Source organism: Rhincodon typus, chromosome 5 (assembly GCF_021869965.1).
Source record: "Rhincodon typus isolate 14 chromosome 5, sRhiTyp1.1, whole genome shotgun sequence".
Lineage (NCBI taxonomy): Eukaryota > Metazoa > Chordata > Chondrichthyes > Orectolobiformes > Rhincodontidae > Rhincodon > Rhincodon typus.
In genome coordinates, this window is record NC_063336.1 from 82,898,669 (window position 1) to 82,926,228 (window position 27,560).

The 27,560-nt window shown below is 40.1% G+C and overlaps 2 protein-coding genes across 2 annotated transcripts in view; one reads left to right on the plus strand and one right to left on the minus strand.

The window, feature by feature from the left end:
- shprh (SNF2 histone linker PHD RING helicase) overlaps window positions 1–580 on the minus strand; it is an 88,385-nt gene extending 87,805 nt beyond the window's left edge. Inside the window, exon 1 of the mRNA XM_048597080.1 lies at window positions 465–580. The gene's annotated coding sequence lies outside the window, so the exon portion shown is untranslated. The remainder of the gene's footprint in view (window positions 1–464) is intronic.
- A 7-nt stretch (window positions 581–587) lies between these two features.
- On the plus strand, window positions 588–22,513 carry nup43 (nucleoporin 43). The gene is made up of 8 exons (XM_020514690.2): window positions 588–746; window positions 5,258–5,380; window positions 7,508–7,585; window positions 7,897–8,059; window positions 10,512–10,647; window positions 11,753–11,904; window positions 18,918–19,040; window positions 22,135–22,513. The coding sequence occupies exons 1-8, from the start codon at window positions 636–638 to the stop codon at window positions 22,359–22,361; spliced, it is 1,113 nt and encodes a 370-aa protein (XP_020370279.2). The 5' UTR covers window positions 588–635; the 3' UTR covers window positions 22,362–22,513.
- The last annotated feature ends 5,047 nt before the right edge of the window (window positions 22,514–27,560 follow it).

A 27,560-nucleotide genomic window follows, 5' to 3' on the forward strand; every position in this document is an offset into this window, starting at 1 on the left:
CAGCATCTGCCGTTCCTACTATCTCCTTGACCTGTCCGTCTCCTCTCCACCTATCTGCTCCTTTATCCACCTTCCATCCGCCTCCCCACCTCTCTATTTATTTCAGAATCCCCTTCCCCTCCCCCATTTCTGAAGAAGGGTCCAGACCTGAAACGTCAACTTTCCTGCTCCTCTGACGCTGCTTGGCCTGCTGTGTTCATCCAGCTCTACACGTTGTTGTCTCGTTGTCTCAATGTCTCACAAGCAACGCGATCAGGGACAGACAATCAGCTTTTCTTGGTGATACTGATTGACGAATGAATACCAGGCCGGGATGCCGGGGCGAATCCCCCTGTTCTTTGCGCAATAGAACAGTAGGGTTTTATATGAAAGGGCAGACAGGGCCCTCAGTTTGAGACACCCGCTCCCTGAAACCAATCGTGGATTTTATAATCACTCTAATGCTGATAATCGATGCTACTCACTGTTAAGCCCCAGAGCCTGAAGTTTCCAAATAAACAATAAACGGTTCAGAAACAATAAACAGGGCCGGAAAAGCTGGACGGCTGACCCCCGGATGTTGATAGTATTTTCCCGGAAGTTGTCTGTGTTAACCCGGAAGTTGCCGGCCCGCGGTCAATGCTCACCCCGTTGACATGGAGGCTAGGTATGTTTCACAGAAGATCAGCCGGGTCCGCTGGCTCCCGGTGTCCGGCTCCAGTCTGCAGCTTCCCGAATGCTTCGCCACCGGATCCTGGGATGCTGAGGTGAGCAGAGCAGCAGCCGGGAGGCCGAGGGAAGGGCAAGTACATTAGCATGGTCATCCGGGAGAGAAGGAGAGGGGAACAGCAATGGGAAGAAAGGCAACAGAATTGGACCGAGGGCGGTGGGTGTAGGCACCCTCGAGGGAAGAGAAAAGACAGAAGTCCGCCGGCAGGAGTCAACCTGGGTAAAAGGCATGCGGGATCCTCTTCTTTACAAATACGCAAAATGTTTTTAAAAAGATCAAAAGAATGGAAACCAAGGCTAGTTTTAAAAGAGAGGAGAAAGCTGTGGTTAAAGGCAATTAGCTAGACTGGCAAAAAAAATTCGAAGCGGTGTTCCTGATCCTGGGATATCAACATTGCAAACAGTTTGAAGTAGGAGTTGAAAATACTGTACACTTTAAAATCCTGCACGTGACACCATACTTGGCAGTGGAAAGGTGAGGGTAAATGACAAAATACAGAACTTCAATAAGAATACTATATAAGCAGCAAATGAAATACAGTCGTGGACAATCACTTGCTAACAAGTATGATTATCAACCTAGGACATTCTGTGGTCATTAATCATATGTTCTGTGGGTACTTGCGTAGCTGTGCCTGATTCTAGACCTACATCTCTGACCACATATTTGCTAGGTGTTTACAGAAGGTGGAAGTGGTCCTTGGCCTTCTGATCATTGGCATTTCTCAGGTTCCCTTTCCATACCCCCTCTTGCTGATGGGTGTTCTCAAAGAATTGTGTCCCTTCATAGAATTAGTGTGGATACAGGCCATTTGGCCCAATAAGTCCACACCGACCTGCCAAAGAGCATCCAGTCCAGACCCATCCCCCTTCCCTTTTCCTGTAACCCTGCATTTCCCATGACTAATCCACCTAATTTACACACCTCTAGACACTCCGGGCAATTTAGCACAGCCAATCCACCTTGCCCGCACATCTTTGGACTGTGGGAGGAAACCAAAACATACGCAGACACAGGGAGAATGTGCAAACTCCATACAGACAGTCACGTGAGGGTGGAATCATACCTGGCCTCACACTGTGAGGCAACAGTGCTAACCACTGAGCCACCATGCCATCCACAGGCTTTGTACAGGAGTTTCCATCAAGTCAGTTTCTTCTGAATGAGGGTTTCCTATGTATGCACATCTATGTTGCATTTCTTGATGTAAGCTTTCAGGGGACTTTGAAACACTTCCTATGTCCTGCTTTTGCTCGAGTGCCTCCTTTGAGCTGGTTGAAGGAGATTTGTTTTGACAGTCAGAACTCAAACATCCTAAGCACGTGGCCAGCCCACCAGAATTGATTTTGGATGAAGCCTTGAAGCTGTTGTATTATCTGTTTCAAGGACGCTAATGTTATTACACCTGCCGTCCTGGATGATATGGAGAATCCATCTCAAACAATGTCGATGGTACTTCTCAAGGTGGCATCTATATATAATCCAAGTTTCGGAGCTATGTAGAAGAGTCTGAAGAATGATTACCTTATACACAAGGATCTTGGTATCAGCATGGATGTTACAGACATTGAATATTCTCATCATTAGTTGTCCAAAAGCAGCACTCATAGATTGGATGTGATGTTGCATCTCTGCATTGGTGTCAGCCATAGATGAGAGGTAGCTTCACAAATAAAGGAAATGTTCAATATTTGGGAGGATTTCTTCATTAATCTTAATAGAGGGATGGACTGTACTTGAACGAGGAGAGGTTGGTAAAGGATTGAGTCTTCAAGGTTGAAACTAATTCTTCAGATACTTTCTTGAAGACATTAAGCGAGGTTTGAAGATTCTGTTCTGAGAGAGTGGAGATGACATTGTCATCCGTGTACTAATATTCAATAAGTGATATCAGTGTCATTTTCTTCTTGGATTTCAACTGATTAAGGTTGAAAAGTTTTCCATCCATTCTGTAGACAATGTTCACATTAATAGGATGTTTGTTCTTGAGGAAACTGAAGAATTATGGTGATGAAGATGGAGAAAAGGGCAGTGGTGCTTGACCCCTGAGATGACCTCACAAGATTCTGTCATATTCCTGACGGAGGCTCATTGCTGCTATCTTATGGTAGAGACGGAGGATATTGATGAATTTCACTGGACAGTCAGCCTTTGCCAGGGTCTTCCATAGTACTTCCCAACCGACTGAGTCAAAAGTCTTGGTCAAATTGATGAAGTCCATGTAGAGTGGTTGGTGTTGTTTCATTGGAGTTGCCGAGCAGTGAAAATCATGACGACAGTTCCACACTTTGGTCAGAAGACACACTGGCTTTCCAGAACAGTTTCCTCTGAGTCTGGGAGAAGGCATTTAGTAAGGATTCAGGTAATGATCTTCCTGGTAATGGAATGAGGGGAGATTTCTTAGTAGTTCCCAAGTCCACTTTGTCTCCTTTCTTGAGGACAGTGGCGATGGCAGCATCCCTGAGATTGGCAGGGATCTCTTCTTTGTCCAGATTTTCAGAAATGACAGGTAAGCTTTGCTCCTCCAAGTTTGAAAATCCCCACTAGAATCCTGTCTACTCCTGTTTCTTCACCTTCAACCGCTTCTGGTGTCATTTGATGGACATTGGGGAGGGGATGAGTCGGTGGTCTGTCCATTAGTTATCTGCACCAGGTCATCACTTTGGTAATCCTTTTGGTCTCTGGGCTGAGCAATGACATAATCAATCATGTGCCAGTGCGTTGATCATGGATGCCTCCAAGAATTCTTGAATTTATCTTTTCGGAACAAGAAACGTGTTGGTGATGTACATTCGGTGAGTAGACAAATCCTGTCAGAGTTGCAATACCCAACTCCTTTTCCAATTGTCCTTATCCAGAGTTGTGTGTCCTTTCTGACTTCAGCATTCAAGTCCCCAAGAGCAATAGTTTTATCTTCCTCAGAGATGTTGATGACCAGGGTGGAATAGAAACCTCTTTTGGACTCATCTATAGCATCAAGGGTTGGAGCAGTGGCACTCATGACCATTGTCTGCTGGTTCTTGGCAAGTTGTAGATGGAGAGATATGATCATTGTTGCCAACAGGAAGCAAAGAGAATCAGTTGATGAGTTTATTCTTGATTGCATGTGACGTGGGTTGATCCTCAGGGTTTTCCTCTCCAAAGGAGGGGGTAACCACAACCTCCTTCCCTCAGCTGCCCTTCAGGACTTCTGCAGGGCAGTGATATTGATGTTAAAGTGCCTGAGTTTACAGCAACAGGGTCAGGTCTTTGTTCTAGACAATTGTTTCATTTGTTATCCATGAAGGTTCGTATGTTCCAGGTTCTTCATGGTTTGGTTTACAAACTGCGAGTAGATGAGCAGATGCGGATTTCCAGCCAAGTTGGTGATTGAATGGATAGAGTAGGTGCAAAAAATGATTGACTATAATTACATCAGAGTTGAGACGTCATACCCATTAAGAAAGGTTGCATAGGCTGGGATTCTCTTTCTTGTGACCTGATGTGGAGAAGTTATTTTCACCTGTGGGGGATTCCAAAACTAGAAGCCACCAATGTAAAATTGTCACTATTAAATCCAACAGAGTGTTCCAGGAAACATATTTACCCAGAGGTAGGTCTGAATGTGAAATTTACTATAGCAAGGAACGGTTGAGGTCACTAATGTAGATGCATTTAAGGATAGTTAAGGATAAACTCATGAGGAAGAAAGGAATAGAAGGGTTGATAAGATTGGATGAAGAAGCATGGGAAGAGAATCATGTGAGTTCAAATGGAGGCATCCACGTGTTGGTCTGAATAGTACCTTTCTGTTCTCTCCATACTATATAAATCATTGGAGTGTTGTGTCGCAGTCTGGATGCTGTACCTTAAGGAATGAAGAAGAGCTTGGAGAGGATACAGAGGAGATTTTCTAGACTGGTATCAAGGTTGAGAACCTTTATTTATGTAGAGAATCCGCAGGAACTGGGATGTTCTTAGAGCAAAAAGGATGACAGGGAGATTGAGTAGAGTTGTTCAAAATTATGTAACATTCTGATAAAGTACATAAGAGAAAGTGTTTCCAATTATAGCATAGCTGGTAAATTGAGGACATGATTTAAGATATTTATCAAAGAATCAGAAGGAGACTGAGGATTTGATTTTATGCAGGGCAGCATGATCTGAAATGCACTGCCTGAAAAAGTGGTGGCATAGATTTAATTTAGTAGTAACTTCCCAAAGGCAATTGGATAGATATTTAGAAAGGCAAAGTGTGCAAGGCAATGAGGAAAGAGCAGGGAGAGTGGGATTAACTGGACAACACTTTCAAAGAACCAGCATAGCTATGATGGGCTGAATGGTGTCTTCCTCAGAATAAGATTCCATGATTTGTTATTTTGTTCTAGTACATTCATCTCTTGCCTCACACTTGAGGTTTATTGAATTTTTTTATCGTTTCTACAGTTCAGTTCCACACTGCCAGTCCAGATTAAGCAGCTTGGCCCAATCTTGTTGAGGGTTGTTATTGAAACAGGTCTTGTTTTTGAAATCTCTAAAGTGCAAGTTTTTGCTCTTTCTCCCATGCAGCAGAACAAAGTGTGCCTATGGGAAACAATTGACATTGAAAGCATTGATACAGATCAACTGTTCTTGGAGGACTCTAAGCCTTTGTGTTCAATCACCCACCAAGGTGACGTTATGGATCTACAGGTAACTGAAGTTGTGGTGCAGCTTTAAAAAGACTGCACAGCTCACCTCACTCATATTCCTTCTCCCACCCCCAAACAGATTCCATTTTAAACACCGCTACAATAATCTATTTGTAATTGGTACTTTTTCTAAGTCACATGGTATATCCTGTGTTGAACTTTCTTTGAAGAAATTGTGTTGGTTTCAAGATGAATGCTCACACCTTTTGGACCACGTGTGAGTTCAAGCTGGGCCAGAACTTGTAGCTTTAGTTTATTCTCAGAATCATAAAAATCCACAATACACAAGGAAGTCATTTGGCCCATTATGTCTGTCCTGACTCTTCAAAGGAGCAATTGTGCTTCACCCAACATCCCTGCATGTTTCCCTGTCATCTCCATTAGTTCCTCGTCCTCTGATCCTTGAACAACACCCTTTTGAAATTATTCATGAATCAGCGTCCACTGCGTTTTCAAGAAGATCCTTACAATTGAGTCAAAAACATTTTCTCCTCATTGCCTCTATAGATATCTGATTTTGAATTACAGACCCTAGTTATTCGCCTACTCACTGGAGACATTTTTCTCTGCTTTGTCAAAATCTCTCATTGGTTTTATAAAAACACTTCTTTGGCCACCTAAACTTAGATGATACAAGTGGAACAGTTCCAGTCTTTCCTCACAACCGAATTCCCCTGTTCTCTGCAACATTCTGGGAAAGCCTCATTGTACCAACCAGCACATCCACCCACCTTCCTTCCATCTCCCCACTCCAAATAATTCCTAGTAATGCAGTCTCTAAACACTTGACACGGCGGTTGCATAAAGACTTATTTGCTTATGTTAAATCTGACATAGGCAAATAATTTTGATTGTGAATAGTGATGTAACTATGCAAAGAGTTAAGTGCTGCCATAATTTCAGACCAAGCTACTGCACCCTCCATACCCAACAGAACAAGCTCTGCCCACAGCATTCAGCACAACATATGTGGGCACATAAGACCTGGACCTAGATAGTTTTTTGAAGCTGAATTCTTGGTGTAGGCAAGAAGGTCATCTCGAAAAGCAATAAAGAGTCATCCACACAATGTGAACTTTACCTGTGGCGAGGTTAATGGGTTTAATTTTCTGAAGAGCACTGGGGGATCAGTTGATAGCAAAGATGACCAAATAACTGTCACCTACCTCCATATAGACACTTCCAAATCTGTTGAATTGAATTTCAGATGCTAGTTAAATATATAACTGACTTTCCTTTCTTAAAAATCCAGAAAACCGTTCTTTATCATCATTCTTTTTGTTTGATCCCCACAAGAAGCTCTGTGATAAATCTGGGCCAGGACATTGCTGAAATTAAATTGCCAAAATGCAATCCATGCAGAACAGCCCTTTGAATTCCAGCAGTTAAAATCCATAAGGGTTGTTACAAGCAGTGAAGCAGCAAGGCCAGGTGGAGACTAATGCTGCTTCAAATCCCACCACAAAAGGTAGGAGAATGTAAGTTGAGTTAATTAATAAATTCTATTAATTAATAAATCTGGAGCTGAGACCTAATCTGAGTGATGCTATCCATGAAACTATTATCCATTGTCAGAAAAATCAGTAAGAAATCTGCCATCCTTATCCATCTGGCCTGCATGTGACTCCAGACACAGCAATGTTATTGACTCTGAACTGCACTCTGAAATGGCAGTACTACCCATTCAGTGGTATCAAACCACTGCAGAAAAGTCAAACCAGATTGACAGCAGATGTTAAAGAAGATGAATCATTTTGTCTTGGGATGGGCAACAACAACTGGCCTTTTCTACAAACACCCACATTCCATGAAAGAATATTTTTAAGAAGTAGATTCGCTGTTACAAATCAGAGGTATTTAAACTGTAGAAACACTGTGACCAGACGTAAGGAATGCTCAATGTCTACAGAGATTCAAAACAAAGGATCTAATGATTACATGGGGTACATCTTAGATTATATATGTGTGTTATATTTGTGTCTACATACAACTGCTGTCTACTGCACACTTTCTAGTTTTCTGTTGTAACATTCTTCTCTCATTATTTTCAATTTTCTTCCTTCACAAGTTCCTCCAAGTCCTAAGTCAACCAGTAACAAGATTAATTATGACTTGCATTCTTTTATAGTTTCTGGATCAGGAAAAGATTATTACCGCTTCTTCTACAGGAAGTGTCATTTTATTCCGTTATCATCAAAATGACCAGGTACAGAAATTATATATAGAAATTTTTACATGAGTATCCAAAATGATTGCAAATTTAATGCAGTGGGAAAGTTTGTTCAATGTTCTCCTGTTCTACATCATTAAATGTCATGATATTGATTTTACCATATTTTGTAGAATATAATCAATTGCTGAAATGAAAAAAAATGCCCATCCTTTACAGTTTCAAAATGGATGTAATTCATTCTTCAAAACAATGCATATTGGGTCTACCAGACCCCATGGCTGGTGTCATCGGTCTAATTCATGCACTTAAATTTTGTGTGTTTTCTGCACCACTCCCCACCATAGAAACTCTCAATCCTCCAGGAATGGGAACGTGCCCACTACTATTCCCATGGCAGTGCTCCCTGTACCAGCCTGGTCTGTAATGGTCCTGAGATCATCTCTGTCGGGGAGGATGGTCGGATTAACCATTTCCAAGCTGACCAAAAGGAACCTGTGCAGACTATAGGTGGGTATAAAGGAAATTTTAAAAAATTTTACAGTCTTGATAAAGAGACCTTAAGTTTATATAATGCCTTTCAGGACCTCCAAATGACCCAAAACACTTTACAGACCATAAAATACTTTTGAAGTGTTGCTGTTTTATTTTTGGAAGCATGTGGGGCTCTGCTGTGTGTAGGTTGGCTGCCAAACAACAATAAGATGATGTTTCTCCCGCCTCCAGGCAGGGAGGTCTGCAAGGGTGGCTAGGATGGGATGGTGGGTGCTTCGTAATAGGAGGGTGAATTTGAGGCTTTGGAGGGCTAGAGACACAATGTAAGGACAGAGGCAGAGGAATTTGGGGTGGGAGGGTCCACATTCTGAGGTGGATGGGAGGACCTCAGCACAAAGATAGAGTCTGAGATGGCTGTGGAGAGGTGGTGTAGGGGTGGATTCAGCAAGGGAGGAAATAAGCATTCATATTTGCATAATTATATGCTTTGTACTTGAGTTTAACACTGTCCATAATGTTTTTTAGTTAACCATGCATGGAGTGTTCTCCCTTTGGAATTTGTCTTTCTCATTGGAATGTGTCTATTCTGTATGTTCCGAATATCTCCTTAAATGTCTGTCACTAGCATCTCCATTGGGCAATAGCTTAATCCAAGTTGCCAGTCTACTTTAGCCATCATCTCATAACTTCACTTAAAATCCTAGTCTAGCACCTACCCTTACCTCCATCAAATTGAATGTAAAACAAATGATCCATTGGTAGCTGCTACTGAGGTATGCTTTCACTACAAGATCATTAGTTAATCCTACATTATTGCACAGTACCAGGTCACTGATATCTAAGGTGCCATAACTCTCAGGTTGTTAAATTAATCCTGTTACATTACACAAAAGGAAGTCTAATATAACCTGGTCTCAGAACATGCTGCTGTAAAAACCTATTTCAAAAGCATTCTATGAACTCCTCATTCAGGCCAATCTGATTTTTCTTTTTTTAAATATATATCCAGAAGCGCTATTATACATAACAGGTTTTTTAACACCAATCACCCTTTGTATTTTTATGTAAACTGATTTTTTAATACTATTTTTCTACCTTCTACAACTACTAGCACAACAGTCCTTGTTAGTTCCCCCAACGTGAATGACATCGCATACAGTCAGTTTGGTCATCCACCCTGCTGCCCAGTGCTTTCATTCAAATAGGGTGATAGAATCTCAAACTTAATGGATGATGCACAGGCTGACACTCCTGTCATCTGCCTTCTGCATCCCCTTATCTACACTTGCACAGTCACACCGTCCTGTTCCCTACTACTGACCCTACCCGAAGTGGTGCAATTACCTCAGTACAAAGAATCTAGGTAAATTTCATGCTCATTTTATGTATTACAGTGCCTGTATTTTAGCTTCCAGCTCTCAAACTATGAGCTAAAGCTGCTTGATCTTCAAACATGTTGACTGCTGGAATGTTTGCCCTAGATCACTATAGTATCCAGGAGCTCCCAGATGCTGCAGCCTTGACATATCACCTGAATTGCCATTCTTAATGAGTCTTAATTATTTACTTTATTATTCACTCACTTTTACGTTGTCTTCTATCAATTTTATTGATTTTACCATTCTGCTATGTTAAAATTTAAGAACAGAAAAGATCTTCAGCACTTAGCGGAGACTCACCCAACAGCACAGGAAGAACCAATTCCAATCAGCTCCAATGAATCTAGCTCTGTCTCTGGCTGGCTGCCATGAGGTCCTTTTCACACCTGCTCCTTCCAATGCTGCTGACTGACCGCCACCTCCCACAGATAAACTCTGAGCCAAAAATCCAATGTTTTAGAGTGGATTTGTAGCTCGGGTTGTAGATGTTGTGGTTGATTGGCTCGCCAAGCAGGTTCATTAACCTCATCAGTGCAGCCTCCGATGAAGTGCTGATGTTACCCAGCAGGGTAATGAAACGTCTGCAGAACAACGAACCATATCAAACTTCCAACAGCTGCAGACATATAGTGTAGCAATATCTGACATGGATCACACTCGCGTCCAGAACTTATCTAATATCTTTGTTATGTGTTAATTTATGTAATTTTAATTAATAACCCTTCTATAGCCAACAAGCTTTTTAAAAAACTGAGTAGATACTTTAGCAACACTTAAATGACCAACATATTCACCCAGCAATCACTTTCCTCTTTCCTGTGATGCCATGCTTGTTTTCTTTTCTGTCTCAAAGCAACCACTTCACAGACTGAGACTCGGCCCCAGGCCCAGCTCTTGCTAGAGATTTTGTGAAATCTCTGCTACTGCTGTCAAGCTGTTTAAACATACTTCAAACAATCTGCCAGTCTGACTGGTCATTCCTACTCATCAACAGTGACAATGACTTTAGCAAGCTTGCCTTCAGTTTAGTGTATGAGGCATGGACAATAGACTGTATAACCATGGCTTATTACCCCTTCTCCTTCCAGACAATGCTGACAGCAGTTCACTCAATGCAGTCACCTTTCTGCGAACTACAGAAATTTTGACAGTCAACTCAATAGGACAGTTGAAAGTTTGGGACTTCAGACAGCCAGGAAATAAACCTCGTCAGATATATTCTTTGTAAGTTCAACCATTTCTATTTTCTGTTCTATTTACAAAACAGTAACAGGTGATGCAAGACTGTGCAACAGGACAGAAAATTTACACATTTAATTGCAATTCTAGCCACATTTTAGAATGCTGTGTTTCTGTTGTATTCTTCAAAATCAAATGGTAGCAGGGAGAGAGACAGAGGAGCTATTTATATCCTTCAAATAAAAGCAAGTTACTACAGATACTGGACATCTGGAATAAAAACAGAAAATGCTGGAGAAACTCAGCAGGTGTGGCAGCATCTGTGGAAAGAGAAATAGTTTAATTTCTTGAGTCCGATCTGACGTTTTCTGTAGAAGACCTGGTTAAGAGCCAATCAAAACATTGTTGCTAAACATTTGTCCCTTAATTCAGAACTCATTGTGTGCATGGTCGTGTCTGCTTTCGCTCTCACTGTTCCAGGAAAACACAACTGTGTACAATTCAGTGTACTCCAGCAAACATTATTTCTAAAACTGCAGCCATTTCTTTGCACAGTTTCCTTCATTGTAAGAAGTATTTTCCTTTTTAGTGGACAGTCCAATAAAAGGAAATAAAAAGATGATGTTTTTACGGAGGGGAGAGCAGGGTATTCATCGTGTTACATTTGTTTCTTTTCAATAAACTGGAAGATCAACTTAATCAAGAAATCCTACTGTAATAGTCACAGCACCTGGTTGCTATCCATCTGCAAAAAAGGTACAATTCAGGTTAAAGGCTATCCACCCCAGCTCCCAACCGTTCAAAGACCTTCGTAATTAAAGGAGATAGGAGCCCTACCCTTCATTCTGAGCACTGAAGACACAGTTCCTTAAATCTGCAGTTAGTACTGGACATATCACTGCTGGTGCGGAATGTGTAACAATAACCTGAAAAGGTTGAACGTCTTTGCATAAGGTTGTACCATTTTCCACAATTATTTGCCTGAATCTTAATATTTTACAGGATAATATTAGTATTGATATTTTCTCCACAACCACCCTATGAAACCTTTTCATTATTTTAAGATCTCCAGTTAGTCTGGAACAATGATTGTTATAGCACAAAAATTATTAAGTGTTTCTTGTTAATGTCACTGTTTGTTGGTTCCCAGGACGGGTGATCGGGTGCCACTGCATTGCGTAGACAGACATCCGAACCAGCAGCACATAGTAGCGACAGGTGGACAGGATGGAACATTCTGTATCTGGGATGTCAGACAAGGAAGTGTACCCATCTCTTTACTGGATGCTCATTCTGCAGAAAGTATGTTTGTTGTTATATTTCCCACCTTCTAACATCTTGAATTTCGAGACTAGTTTTTGATCTCTGGTGAACTTGAGTTTTAAGGTCAATTCCATCAGTCTTGTTTTTCAGACTGTTTGGGAGGGGTAGGGCAATGATCCAGAATTGACACAGCGGCTGTACAGTAAAATGAATTTACATTTCATTGAATTATTTTCAGAAGTGCCTTTATTTAGAGTGGTAAGAATATGGAATGAGATACCACTGGCGGTTTTGAGACAAATCCTATAAACGTATTTAAGGGGAAGCTAGATCACTGCATGAAGAGAAAAGAAATAGAAGAATATGCTGAGTGGGTGAGATGAATGAAGCTCAGGAAGAGACACGTGCAGTGTGAATATCAGCACTGTCAAGCAGTTCCATAATACATAAACCATTTATAAGTCTGGACACTGCGCTATGTTTACAATACATTTTGAAGGACTTTTAATTATAAATTAACACTTGGGCCATACTTGCACAAACACCATTGATAGTGCAGAATTACCAGTGAGTAAGTTATTGATGATAACTGGTCGCTTAATGGTAGTTTTATGTCAGGGTGTCTTCCTGCTTCCCTGTAGCATACACATTTGAGTTCTCATTTCATCTGTTTTGTTTTGAATGTTACAAGCATTCAAGTACAGAGTCTTTAGTTTTGTCCTTTTATTATTTTTGTAACCTCTAGCCTTATCTGTTGATTTATTCTTACATTTGTACTTTCATGACCTTGTCTGTACTCAGATTTACCACATCATCTCAAATTCAATCCCTTACCTCCACAACTTAAGTTAAAACCCTCTCTACTTCCCTGGTTCTGTAGTGGTTATCCCAGTACTGGTGTCAATGTCCCCACAAACCGAACACTCTTTTCCATACTGATCGACCTATCAGATGTAGACTAGGTGATCACCTTGCAGAACACGTCTTTCTATCACAAGAAACAACACCTCATTTTCCACACACACACGTGTGTTTGGGTTTGCCCTTCAATGTAGTTCTGCCATTAACATATATTCTTAACATCTACTCCTGTGCTATATCTCTTTTCTACTGCCATTAGCGCAGCCATTGTCTTTCTCTGGCTCTTGGAACCCTTCCAATCTGTTCCACTTGTTAAAATGAGGGGAGGAGGAACAGTATACAATCCATTCTTTTCCAACTTCCTTCAGTTTCACAGAAGAGTCATACTGGACTTGAGTTGTTAACTCAGTTTCTGTTTCCATAAATGCTGCCAAACCAGCTGACCAGTACTTTGTATGTACTGCAACTCAAATGATCCATTTATACCTCTGCTTCACACTAGCAAACCAATCCTTTATCTGTGAAAATGTGTTACCCTGTAAACTTTTTGCAGCAACTGTTAATGTGGTACTTTGTCAAACATCTTTTGAAAATCCAAGTGCAGCACATCTGCAGGGTCCTTCTTATCCACTGTGTTACTTTGTCAAATAAACTCTAGTAGATTTGTTGAATATGATTTCCCTTCAGTCAGCCCATGTTGCCCTGATCAAATTCTGATTTTCTAGGTATCCTGCTACAACCTCAACAGCTAACTGACCGATTGTTTCCTTTAATCTGTCTCTTTTCTTTCTTGAGTAACAGTGTTCCATTTGCTATTTCCCAATCTATGGGGACTCTTCCAGAATCTAAATATTCCTGCAGGATTATAATCAATGCATTTACAAACTGTACTGCGTTTTATTTTAAAATGCTCAAATGCAGGCCATCTAGTTTTAAGTGACTTATCAGCCTTTAGGTCCACCGGTTTTCCTCGTATCATTTCCTTGGTGATGGTAATTAATTGGAGAGTCATGTAGCACAGAAACAGATCTTTTGATCCAACTTACCCATGCCAACCCAGGTTTCCCAAACTACACTAGTCTTATTTGCCTGCGTTTGGCTCCTGTCCCTCTGAACCTTTCCTTATCATGTACTTGTCCAAATGTCTTTTAAATTTTGTAACTGAACCCTCTTCCTCTGGCAATTCATTTCACATACAAACCACCCTGCTTGTTTAAAAGTTGCCCCTCAGGTCCCTTGTAAATCTTTCTCTACCCACCTTACCCTCTAGTTTTGGACACCCCTACCCCTAGGGAAAAGTCCTTTGTAATTCACCTTATCTATGCCCCTCATGATTTTATAAAACCTCTATAAGGTGGCCCTTCAATCTCCTACGCTCTTGGGGGAGAATAGTTCCAGCTTATCCAGCCTTCCCTTATAATTCAAACCCTTCAGTCCCGGTAACATTCTGGTAAATCTTTTCTGAACCCTTTCCAATTTGATAACATCCTTCCTATAGCACGGCAACCAGAACTGTATACAGTATTCCAAAAGTAGCCTCAGCAACATCCTGTACAGCTGCAACATGACATCCCAACTTCTATACTTAATGCATGAAGTTCATTCCTCCCTATCACTTCTAACTATCTTTGGGAAGTTTTCTAAATCTTCTAGAATAGAGACAGGCACAAAGTGCCTGTTCAAAGACTGCAGCCTGTGTTTTTCATCATCAATTCTCCAAACTCTGTCTTAACTTGATCAACAATAGCCTTAGTAATTCTTTTCGTGTTCAAATACTTGTAGAAAATCTTGCTGTCTGTTTTTAGATTGTTGGCTAACTTTCTCTCATCACTTGCTTTTTGCCTTTTTATTACCTTTTAGTTATTCTTTACTTGTTCTTAAAGTCTGTCCAATCCTCTGACCTACTAATAATCTTTTCATATCTGTACAGTATTTCTTTCATTTTAATGCTAACCTTCCTTACTTAGCCATGGATGATCCATCCTTGTCAACGAACTTTCTTTCCCGCTGGTATAAATCTCCACTGGAAGTTATTAAATGTTTCCTTAAAAATCTGTCATTGCACCTTAACTAACCTACCTAACAATCTAGTTTCCTAGTTTGCCTTGGCCAGCTCTGCCTTCATACACTTACAGTTACTTTATTTAGGTTTGAAACACCAGTCATAGGTCCACACCTCTCCCTTTCAAACTGAACATGAAATTATCATGTTGTGATCAGTGTCACTTAGAGGCTCCTTTACCATTAGGTCATTGATTAATCCTGTCTCATTGCGCATAAGCAGGTCTAGAACAGCCTGTCTCCTGGTTTGATTAAGAATCCAGTGGTCTAAAATAATTGTCTGAAATCACTCTATGAATTCATTTTCTAAGATACCTTTGCCAATCTGTCTCTCCCAATCCACACAGATTAAAATTACCCATAATTATTATGGTACATTTCTTACACACCCCTTTATTTCTTCCTGTTTACTCTAAACCTCAGTGTAACTACTGTCTGTGGGGCTTCTAAGAGACCTGCAACAGACTACTTTACTATTTTTTTTTACTTCCACCCAAACTGTTTCTTTATCTTGGCCTTTTAAGTTGAGGTCTGCTGTCAAACTCACACTACTCTTAATTACCACAGGGACCCTGTCAACTTCCTATATTCACTTCAGTATGATTTAGGTCACAGCCTTGGTCACCTTTCAGATATGTCTCTGTCAGGTCATATGTATTTATCTCCATCTGTGTCGACACTTCATGTCTTTTATTACAAATGCTGCATGCATTCAGATACAGGGGCCTTAAACTTCTTGTTTTGCCATTTTTACAATCTGATGCACTCTGTATTTTCTGTCCCTTCCTGCCACACTCTCATAATCATTGGCCAAATTGCAGTCCTGTTCTATTGCTTTTTGTTTCCCTTTACCATATCTCTCTTTTTACATTTAGTTTGAAGCCATCTCTACTGCCCTGTAATGATACAACACTGGTCCCAGCATGGTTAGTTCCAAATTAAGAATAGTGTGTGCGTGCAAGGTTTCTATTGTAAACAAGAATGTGTATTTATGCCTTTAACATCATAAAACACTCCACAGCAGCTTGATCAAAATTTTGACATCAAACCACATGAGCTATTAAGAACTGGCTTTAAGGTTTGAGGAATGTCTTGAAGGAGGACAGTGGTACCAGAGAGTCAAAGAGCTTTAGGCAAGAATGGCAGGTTTAGGACCTAGACAGATGAAGATACTGTCACACCTAACTATGGTAATGTGCTGAAAATCAAGCCCTGCTAGTCCCAGAATCAGCACAAAATTTAAAGATTTTGAAAAGTATGCAAAAATTCCCCAATTTATCAACTTTTTTAGACCCAAATTGACAGAAAGCACGGACTAGGTTTTTGTACTTAATAATAATATTACTACTTATTAGAAATAAATAGACTTCAGCTGTAGGTAAACAATTATCAACCATTGGCATACAACTCTACCAGTTAAAAGTCTAACCCCTTAAACTCCACCTTACACGCAAACAGACATAGACAGGAAAAAACCATAGCTTTTTTGAGAAGATTTGTAGCTCGGATTGTGGATGAGGTTGTAGACTTGCTCACCATGCCGGTGTGTTTGATTGCAGATGTTTCGTCACCCTGCTAGGTAACATCGAGAGTGCGCCTCTGGTGAAGCATTGATGTTTTGTCCAGCCTGTTATTTATATGCCTCGGTTTGCATGGAGTGGTTACAAATCTTCTCAAAAACTTTTGACACCTACAGGCACAACACCCTGAAACTGGCCCGCAGATGGGAGACTGGAAAGGATGCCAACCACCCCAGCAAACTGAAGCATATAAATAACAAACGGGACAGAACACCAATGCTTCACCGGAGGCACACTGACGATGTTACCTAGCAGGGTGACGAAACGTCTGCCACTAAACACACCAGCTCTACAAAAAATCATAGTTATTATAAACAGAGGGAAAACTGGGAAAGTAGTTCAGTGGTCTCTATTCATAGGATCTACTGAGATGGTTCTTGTGCTAATCAGAACAATACTTTTCAATCTTCCTTCTCTAGCCGCATTTATTGGTTTGTAGGAGGCACAGGATGGTTGGTCCACACTTAAAAACAGTCTCCGACTCACAATTTAAAAGTCACAGATTGAAGCAACTGCTAAAGGAAGAATATTGAGCTTACAGTAGCTTTTACTGCAGAAAGCAGAGAAAACTGTTGAGCTAGTGGAGGCTTGATGGCTTATCATTATCTTGTTCATTGCCCCAAGCTGTTCAGCTACCTGAGAACCAATCACGTAATTGTTGGTAAGCAGGAGATCTTTGCCATAAATGACTGGCTATCAGTCCACAGACCACTCAGCTACTTGTTGCTGGCTGAATCTCCATTTGAACATAGTTCTCCACTCCAGCCGATCTGCAACCTATACTTCAACTACTGCTTGAACAAGCAGCTGTGTAAATAACAGTTACAATGATTATATGCTTTCAAAGCCTGCTGTACTACTTCAGTAATCCTTGGCTTTGAAACATTTCTTTCCCATTTCAGACCAAAATTTAAAAAATAAAAAGAGCGGTCTTTACATATGTTCATCATTGGAGTGATTAAAGCCATGGTGCACAAGAAACCAAAGGCAAAGGAGCACAGAGAACTTTATAAGATGTTACAAAGTTATGGAGAACCAAGGCCTTGGAGAGATTTGAAAGCAAGGATGAATGTTTTAAAAACTGGGTTTGGCCAATGCTGAAGGCCATTGTTGGGCAGGGAGCGTGGAAGTGATGAATGAAAATGACATGGTGTAGGTTAAGATGGGGCAATCAGAATTTTGAATGAACCTGTGAAGGTTGCAAGATAGGAAACTGGCCATGACAACATTGGAATAGTCAAACCAAAACATGTCAAAGCCATGATGAGGTTTCAGCAGAAGTGAGCATCCAAAGTGAAATTATGATAGTGACTTCAATCTTTCAGACATTCCAAAGGATAATATTTCTGCTTTTTTGACATGCAGGACGCGCAGTACAACAAATCAGCGGTAATTGATGATGATATATCAGCTGCGTTTAACTATTAATTGAGGTTTAACTCCAAGTACCTTTATGACACTTTTGACTTTTGGGCTTCTTGTGACAGTGGTATTGTCCTTACTTTTGGGTCTGAAGGTTCAGATTCACATCTTACATATTCCAGTGATGTGTCATGACATGTCCAAGCACATTGATTAAAAATAATTAAGGTGCTGTTGTGGTGCAATGGTAGTGTTCCTTCCTCTGATTCAGAGAGTGTGTGTCTAGGTCTCACCTGCTTTGGAGGACTGTCTTAACATATTCTTATAAGTTGATTTTTAAAAAAAGATATGAAGAAACAAAGAAGAGTCTTATGGTATAATACTGGTAGTGTCTATACCTCTGGGCCAGAAAGTCCAAGGATGAGTTCTGCCTTGGGATGTGACGTCAGGAGGTGTGTCATAACACATCCAAACAGAGTCAAGTTTCTTTTTCCTCAATCAATCGTATTGCAATTTCAGAGGTATTTATTTACCGAGGAACACACTACAAGACTGAATAAAGATTGGTAAAGAGCTTTTCAGAATAGAACACTAGAAATATAGAGAAAAGTAATGTTGAGATAGAAACATTTGTCACTAGTGTATGTGTAGAACCTGACTTGTTTTCAAGTAACGTCACAACATAATTTTCTATGGTTCTCTAAAAATTCATTTAGAATGTCATGAAGTTGTGAAATGTTCTCTAGAAATGTTTTTTCCTTTGCTAATTAGTGGGTTACATTCTAGTATTCAACACATGAAATCACCTTTTAAGTGCATATGTCTCTGAATCTTGCATTTGTCACAATGTCCTCGCCTATTTCTCTGACCTGATTTTAACTTTAAAGTGAATGTATTTACTTGTAGCATGACCTCCTTAGATCTGGCCTTGAGCAATATTTTGAAACCTCAAAGGCCCAATGGAGTAACTAGCACTGAACCCAGAGAGCTGACTGGCCTCCTCCTGTACTATAATCTTAATGTGCATCTTTTAGATAAGCGATGAGCATGTGATAAATGAACTGAGTCATTGACCCCTCTGTGTGCAATATGTAATAGCTTGTCATGGATGCATTTCATTTGTTGCAGATTTGTTGGGTAAAATGGCAAAGTGCAAGCTTCTGATTGTATGTCCTATTTAATTAACAGTGTGGGAAGTTCATTTTCACCCCTCCAATCCTGACCATGTGTTTACTTGCTCCGAGGATGGGTCACTGTGGCATTGGAATGCTTCCGTTACCGCGCCTGATCTGCCTTCCTTTCTTCAACAAGGTATGAACCATGTCGCTGATATTTCTGGCATTGTTTAGGATATTAAACCCAATATTTCATCCCAGGTCAGCAGATTTTAAGTGAAGATTTATTTTTATTTAAAATAAAAAATAGGTGGGGAAAGTAGTGGAAAGAAGTACGTTGATTTGGAAGGGTGACTTCATTCTTTGGGTTATGAAAACCTCCTTCATGATATCCCAGCTCAGCTTAGAGAGGCCAGAGAGAAAATGAGAGCTGCCACAACTGTTCACCTTAGCACTTGTCCTCAAACTTTGCTGGAACTGCTCTCCTATGCACAGGAGACACCTATCATGTTCATATCTTTCTCTGGCTCTGCCTGTGCCCTCCCTCTGACATGTACTCTTCATCACTGACAGTTTGCCTTTCTTTTCCCATTTTAATATCCAGCGGTGTGTGCTCTCTCTTGTCTATCTTTCTCTCAAAGGTTTCCTTTTCTCTTAAATCCCTACCCCTTCCCCTTTGACATGTATGCTTTTTCTCATCCATCATCATTCAATGTATTTATATATCGCCTTTAACTTTACAAAATATCCCAGGGTGCTCCACAGGGCCATTGTCAATCAATATCTGAAACAAAGCATATAAAGAGATTCTAGTGCACTTGATCAAGAAGGTAGATTTTAAGCAGTGTATTAAAGCAGAAAAGCAAAATCAAGAAGTTGGGAAAGGAATTCTGGCAACTGAAGGCAGACTCTGTTGTATTCTCCTTGCTTTGTTTCACTGTCACCCTGCCACCCCGCTTTCCCTTCCCTGCTTCTCTTGCTGTCTGAGCTTTCTTTATTCATTAATGTGATATGGTTGTATCAAACAGGCCAACATTTATTTCCTATCCATAGTTGCCCTTAAGTTGGTGCTACTAAGAATGTGCAGTGAAGCCACCTACTTGACAGCTAACTGGCTTGCTGGGTTCTTTTCATCTAGCTGTTACATAGCTGTAGACCTTGCTATAATACCTGTTGGCATCAATAACTTCAAAAAGGATATGTGAATTCCAATGACCAACTGAAAATGTTGCACAATGAGATTTTGAATTTTATGACTTTGTTGTAAAAGTACTGTAGTAAATTGAAACAACATTGACAAAACACATTTTTAGATAGCAGTGTTTGCTGACACCAGCAATTGTGGGTAACTAGGCATGTATGCTAATTCTGGAATGTGCACGTTCATAATTCCAAACACACTACATCATGTAGAATTTACATGTTATGTCATACACAAATGCAGCACTGCACATGGGCATAAAAACACATGCTTTTGAAATGCCATTCAGCAGTGGGGAGAAGGGACAGAGGATGGAGAGGTGACTCCCTCAGAGTCAGGAGGGCTCAGAGGTTTGATGGTAGGGAGAAGGTGGCAGAACCACCCCCTCCTCTTCTCCTCCCCCCCCTACCACTCCCCCACAATGACCTGCTCTCCCCCAAAAACCATTTGTAGGCACATGTGCTGTTTAAAGCAATACATAGTCTTTTTCGGCAACATGTGAACTGCAGTAAACATGGATCATGTGCCTTTAAGACAACTGATAATACCACACTAAGGCAATACATTTCTTTGTCCCTTGAGCAGATATTTTAGTCTCCTGGAACCAATCCAAAGCTATTTGCTACTTCCAGTGCCCCATTGATTTTCCTTATCAAATGTGGTACTTTCTAATCCAGAACTGACTTTCATTGTGAGGGTTACATTGGAGAATTCGTTAAGCCAAAAAGAGACAAATTTTTCAACCTCATTCAAATCCTCAAACGTAAATTTGTATGGGTTTTTGTATCCAAGTAAAAATAATAACTAGCTATCCTCTAGACCCTGGCTTTGAATTAAAAACACATATATCAACTTAGGGGAGATGATGGCTTTGTGATGTCACTGAATTAGTAACCTAGAGGTCCAGACTAATACCCTGGGGGCCTGTTTCAAATTCCACCTTGGCAGCTGGTGGAATTTAAATTTGAGTAAAAATATGTAATATAAAACAAGTGTTAGCAATGGTGACCATGATTGTCATAAAAACCCACTTGGTTCAGTACTGTCCTTTTAGATACACAAACCTGACATGGTCTACATGTGGCTCCAGGCAACAGCAATGTGGTTGACTGCTAACTGCTCTGTGAAGTTGCCTAGCAAGTCCCTCAACTTGAGGGCAATTAGAGAAAGGCAATAAATTCTGACCTTGTCAGCGATGTCCATGTCTTATGAAAGAAATAAACAATTAAACATGATACTCATAACACCTCTCTCTGAGAATTCAAGACTTATCAACAGTAGATAGATATGTGAACATCTCACATCTCTGTCCGAATATATTAACCATTGTTCTCTTTAAAAAGAACAAAGACATACAGGCTTGTAACTGGGCAGAATCCAGACCAAGCCATGGAACCGTCTTCATTCTTCCATTTTACTGAAAGAAAAGAGACAGCTCAAAATTATGACAATCATATAAACCTTGTATTGTGCCAATCAGAACCAAATCTGAGTTCAAATTGCTTTTAAATTCCAAAATTTATTTTATTAATTGAATTTGAAATCTCCAGCTACTGTGGTGAGATTTGAATATATTTTTTTCCTAACGTTTACTCCAGGCACAATGGTCCAAGAGACCTCTTTCTGCATTGTAACAATTATGAGATCGATTCTGTGGCCTATGTACTACGGTACCAGTAACATGCTGTTCCTGATTCTGAGCAATCTAAAAGTAATATTCCTTTACTTTCTGAATTAGAAACTGCCTCTAGATTGAAAGATACCCTGTACCTAAGATGGCGCCAAAGCAGCAACATTACAAACTTTTCACTGCATTTGAGTGCACGTGACAATAAAGCTAATTCAATTCAGAAAATGTGTTGTTTTGCTGGTGTGACAGTAAGTATAAGTATGACAATGCATCGAGTTTACACCAGACCAAGCTCATGGCTGCAATGGGAAGAACAAATTGTAGAGAGACAGGACAATTGTTTAATAATTATGGTTCTGAAAATTGTTAATTGCACAGCAAATGCTCTGTAGAACAAACTTTTATTGTAATACATACAAAACATTATTCTCATTGCTCTCCTTTTCTGCATTTTCTTAGGTAGAAGAAACTTCTCAATTAGTGGCTCAGGTGCCAATGTCGACTTAAACCAATCAGTGACCTGTGCCTGGCTCACCATGGATGCTGCAAAAGGCAGAGTGGACATCAATAACCTTCTGTCTGCTTATGTGCTTTCAGTGAATAGTTTAGATGTTGTGGGAGATCATTTAGTATGTGGAACAGATGGAGAAGCTGTCTACCTTACCCGTAATCTGGAGCTCCGATAGGCAAATCATACAACAAACCTTGATAAACCGCAAATGTAAATTCCTGTACATGTACTGTTATTCTTAAAACCAAATACTTGTCAGGCTGAGTGTGGCACAAAGACAAACACAAATACATAACTTTTTTTAAAAAATAAAGTACTATCATTAAAGTTGCATGGGTTATATTTTGTTTAAAGCATTGATTTTTTACCTAAACTATCTAAAAGTGGACTCAAATCCACATCTTTTAATAGCAAATTTATATCAAGCCATGATGGATTTCTCTGATTACGTACTATAAAATTCACTTGTCCAAGTGCAAGTTTTGCAAGCTTCTGTGATACAACTTGCGAGATGCTAACCTGGAAACACAAAGCTCTTTTGGAACTATATCACTTGTTGATATGAATAAAGTTTCTCCCCACACTATGAGCATCCAGTGGTCCCGCACTGTCAGTTTGCAACTGGGATTTGTAGAACTTTGCCACTGATTTGGAATCTGATCTGATGAGGGTGCATGTTGGAAATCAAGATCCAAGAATGTTTTCTGATTAATAATTCAGCTGGTAGAAACTCACAAATATCAGGTCTTTAGGTTATGACATTCTTGCCTTTGAGTCAAAATCATTGGTTTAAACCCCATTCTAGGAATTAAGCACATTATTTACAACAGCTTCATCTATGTAGTGCCTTTTAATGTAATACAACATCCCAAGAGTTCTTCCATAAACAGTGCAATCTGACAAGTATATGACACTGAGCACAAGGAGGAGGCATCTGGACTAGTGACCAAAAAGAAGGTATATTTTATGTAGTATCTTAAGCAACTGAATGAGGTTTAAAAAGGGAGCTCCCAAACTTGTGTGGAGGGGTCTGAATAACTCAAGATATAACCATTAATTGACAAGTGAAAAGAATGTAAAAGAGTCCAGAGTTGGAGGAACTCTTTAAGATTTTGAATGTTGTAGTCTTGGGGGATGTCACAAAAATAGAGAGGAATTTTAATGCTTACGATGAGATTTTTTAAATCAAGGCATTACTGAATTGGGAGTGAGAGTAGGTCAATGAACAGCAGATGCATGTGATTTAGGTATGTGTTAGGATACAGACAAAAGAATCTTTGATAAACTGAAGTTTATGTAGAGTGCAAGATGGCAGACCCACCAGGACATCATTCAAATAGGCAGAGAGAATTGTTTAGATTGTTGAAAGTGCCTTTGTGGAAACAATAGAGATGGCCATATTTGAAAAATAGTATAGAGCTGTTTCTTGGTGTCCTGGGCTACATCAAAAACTGGTTATTTGTCATTTATTATTTACTGCTTATTGGAGCTCATTGGCTACCAAGTTTGACTTTACAACAGTGACTGCTGTTCAAAAGCAAGTACTTTGCCATGTTCACTTAAACTTACTTTTTGGCAAGGTACTACTGCGTGGTCATCATCTAACAGCTTCCCAAATGATTGCCTGATATGGCACGTGGTAACTAATGGTATCAGCTATACTATTGCACAGGAGATGCACATTATGCTGGATTTGTTGCTGGAGCATTGTGGTAAATTTACTGATGAAAATATAAAGGAAAGATGAGCAGCTGGATAATGGAGCCTATTATATGCATTTCTGCCCCACCAATTAGCTTTACAATCTCCTGCAAGGAACAAAATGTTGCAAGGTTAAATAAATGTGCCATCTGATGGTGCAGTCCCATGATGTGTGTCATCCAGGATGCCACCAGTTAGCAGTGATGTTTGTCTACTTCCTTACAGAAAAGGGTGGCATAAATTTTAAAAGCTTTGGAAAGACTCAAAGCATCACAATGTATTTGATGACTTTTGACAAGGGCAAAAGGAGAAATCACTAAGAGGTGAAGATAAAATCCAAAGTGAAAGGAAGGGTACACGCAGGGGAGTATGGCCATGGAAATTATGCCATGTTATGAGGAAACCAACCATATAATTATCTCATGAAGCATATACTTGCCCTCAACTGTCAAACATACCGTTGATTGTTGTACTGTCCTGTCACTTGCAGGGGGAAATGTTTGATTGTGTCACACTAGATATGACAAAAATGGTGGTGGTTGATCTATTGACTGTGGAGGTTGGTGAGTTGAGTAGATGAGGATAACAGGAACAGTGAAAGCACAAGTATGGAAAATTGTACAAACCTGATCGAGACCACTGTTACAGTGGAGAGAATCCTTGGTTGAGGATAAAGGAAGATGCAGTCAGTTGCACTGGAATGGAAGATGCAATTATCAGAGCAGATGTAATCCTTACTGTGTCATGACAAACTGGGGTGTTATGCTGATAATCAAGACCTATCTTTCCTGAGTTGCGACATATGTGAAAATATTAAGAATACTACCAAAAATCCCAATATCCCTCTCACTGACTGCTACCCAGGATAAAATCAAACCAAAATAGGTTCCTTCAGTAACAATAAAAAACGTGCTTTTTGTTGTAACAATCTTACCTTTAACAAGAAAAGTAAAAGAACAGGATTTCTCCTTTATACAACATTTCTCTGTCAAACCCCTTAGAGTCAGTGTTATACTGTAACCTGACCAATAGGTGGCTTGTCACTATGTTGAGTTCTCCCGAATCCACAACAACAGCGTGGTGGAATCTGGAATTCCCTGCCTATCAGGGTGGTAGAGGCAGAAACCCTTATAACACTTAAGAAATATTTGGACGCACACTTGTGATGCTAGGGCATATGAAGATATGGGCCAAGTGCTGAAAAATGTGATTACAGTAGTTTGATGGTTGTTTTTGACCAGTACAGTTGCAATGGCTGAAAGGGCTTTTTTTTTGTGCTGTCGACTTCTGTGACTATGACTCAATAAGAGAAGGCTAGAAATTGCAGTGAAGTTTGTTTATTTTTCCAGTTCAAAGGTGATTGGGAAACTGCATCAACATATTCATCAACGTACCTGTAAAAAGAGGGATGGGGAGGGGCCTGAGTAAGACTAGAATGTTTCATAATCCCATAAAAGGAAAACATGCCGAGGACAAGGTGGGGTTTGCCATATAACACCACCACTCCTGTGAGCTGGTTTGATGGTAATGTAAAGATTGGCCTTGAATGGATAAAATGCTGCATGTGCAAAAGCACACAGTCAGAGTGAGTGAAAGGAGCAGAGAAGTTGAGATGGTCAATGTCACACTGGCAATTCTCAATTAAAAGATCTCGAGAAAGTAAGAAGGTGGAAGAAAGGGTCCAGCAAGGGCGAATAATGAAGATTTGTAAGAGGATCTCCTGTGCTGGGTAGAACCATGACCAAAGCAATGAGCACGGGGTGAAACCAAGGGAATAGGAACCTCTATGTCAGTATGAGCATGAAATTTGCATGAGATGGTGGATGGAACTATGACCTTTCCTGAGGAAAAATTGTTCAAAGTGAGAGATGGGAGTTGTAGGGGATTATGGTGAATGTATGATGAGGGGTGAAATTAGAAGAAGGATGAATCAGAAGGAAATGATAGGGAAGAAGAATCCTGAGGGGTAGCACTACTCAGGAGTTGTTAAAATTTATATACTTGAGAGGAAGAAACAGTTTTTAATTTGTTGAAATCTAGGAGGATAAAGTGAAAGGGTGGACCAGGGCAGATTTGAGATAGTTATCATTGAAAAGTACGTATTGCAGTTTATAAGAAATATGAGTAGGATGTTCGTCCCCTCAAGCCACTATTCTACTAGATCATGGCTGATTGGCTAAATAAAAGCAAAATACTAAAGATGCTGGTAATCTGAAATAAAGTGCTGGAGAAACTCAGCAGGTCTGGCAACATCTGTGGGGAAACAGTTAACTTTCTAAGTCTGATGTGAATTCTTCACAACGGACTTAAAACGTTAACTCTGTTTCTCCCTCCACAGATGCTGCTAGAATTAAGTTTCTCTAGCATTTTTTTCTTTTCATTTCTTGACTGATCTGCCCCAGGCTTTAACTCTTCTTTCATGTCAGTTCTAGATGGCCCTCAACTATCAACTGTCTGGTCTAGAGAATTCCAGACATTCACTACACTATGAAAGAAAAAATTCCTTTGCATTTAGTTTTAACAGAGTGTCCCCTTATTCTGTAACTATGTTCCCTAGTTTAAGATTCCCCAATTAATGGAAACATCTTCTCAACATCTAACCTGTCATCCCCCTCAAATTCCTGAACGCTACAATAAGATCATCCCAGACTCTTCTAAACTCTAATGCATGCAGGTCGAACCTGTTTAGCCGTCTTTGACATGTCAACCCCTTCATCACAGGAATGAGCCGAGTGAATCTCCTCTGAAACCTCCAATGCAAATATAGATATTTCCTAATCAACCTGTTCAGAGAAGCTATTACACACCTCTGGAGCAGATGGGAGTTGAATTTGGGCCTCCTGGCTCAGAGATAGAAACATTGTGTCACGAGTCCTGCTTCCAATGCCAGTATATACTATTTTAAATTACAGGGGCCAAATCTATACACTGTTATGGGTGCAGCCTCACCAACAATTCAGTTGCAACAAGACTTTCCTATTTTTAAACACCAACCCACTGCAATAAAGGCCAATATTCATTTTGCCTTAGTGAGACCACAAGAAATAGCAACAGACTGTTCAGCCCTTCAAGCCTGCTCCACCATTCAATAGGATCATGGCTGTTCCCACATCCTCACATTCACTTTTGTGTTTTCCCTGTAACCCCTGGTTCCCATTCTGATCAAGAATTAAGTCTTAAACATACACAATGTATCTGCCTCCACAGTTCTATGGTGAGGATTTCAAAGATAAAGAACCTCAGAGAAGAAATTCCTCATCTCAGCCTTAAACTGGTGCCCATTTATTCTGAGATTATGCCCTCTGGTCCTAAGCTCTCCCATGAGGGGAAACATCCTATCAGCTTTAACTCTGTTAAGCCCCTTAAGAATCTCGTATTTTTCAATGAGATCACCTCTCATTCTTCTAAACTTCAGTAAGTACAGGCCCAAATGGTTTAGTCTTTTCTCATAAGGCAATCCCTCCATACCAGGGATAATCCTATTGAACCTATTGAAGGGCCAACATTCCATTAACTTTCCTGATTACCTGCTGCACCAGGGTGCTAGCTTTCTGTACTTTATGCATAAGTTCCTTAGTGCTGCAGCTTTCTGCAATTTTTCTCCATTTAAATAATATTCTGTTCTTTTGCTCTCCCTTCCAAAATGAATAACTTCACATTTTCCTGCATTATA

What these genes read in the sequence shown, in the direction of transcription:
- nup43 (XM_020514690.2), top strand. Translation starts at nt 636, where the DNA reads ATGGAGGCTAGGTATGTTTCACAGAAGATCAGCCGGGTCCGCTGGCTC. An exon ending in GGAACCTGTGCAGACTATAG is followed by an intron (nt 8,060 to 10,511) that starts GTGGGTATAAAG and finishes TTCTCCTTCCAG; the next exon opens with ACAATGCTGACAGCAGTTCA. An exon ending in CCTCGTCAGATATATTCTTT is followed by an intron (nt 10,648 to 11,752) that starts GTAAGTTCAACC and finishes GTTGGTTCCCAG; the next exon opens with GACGGGTGATCGGGTGCCAC.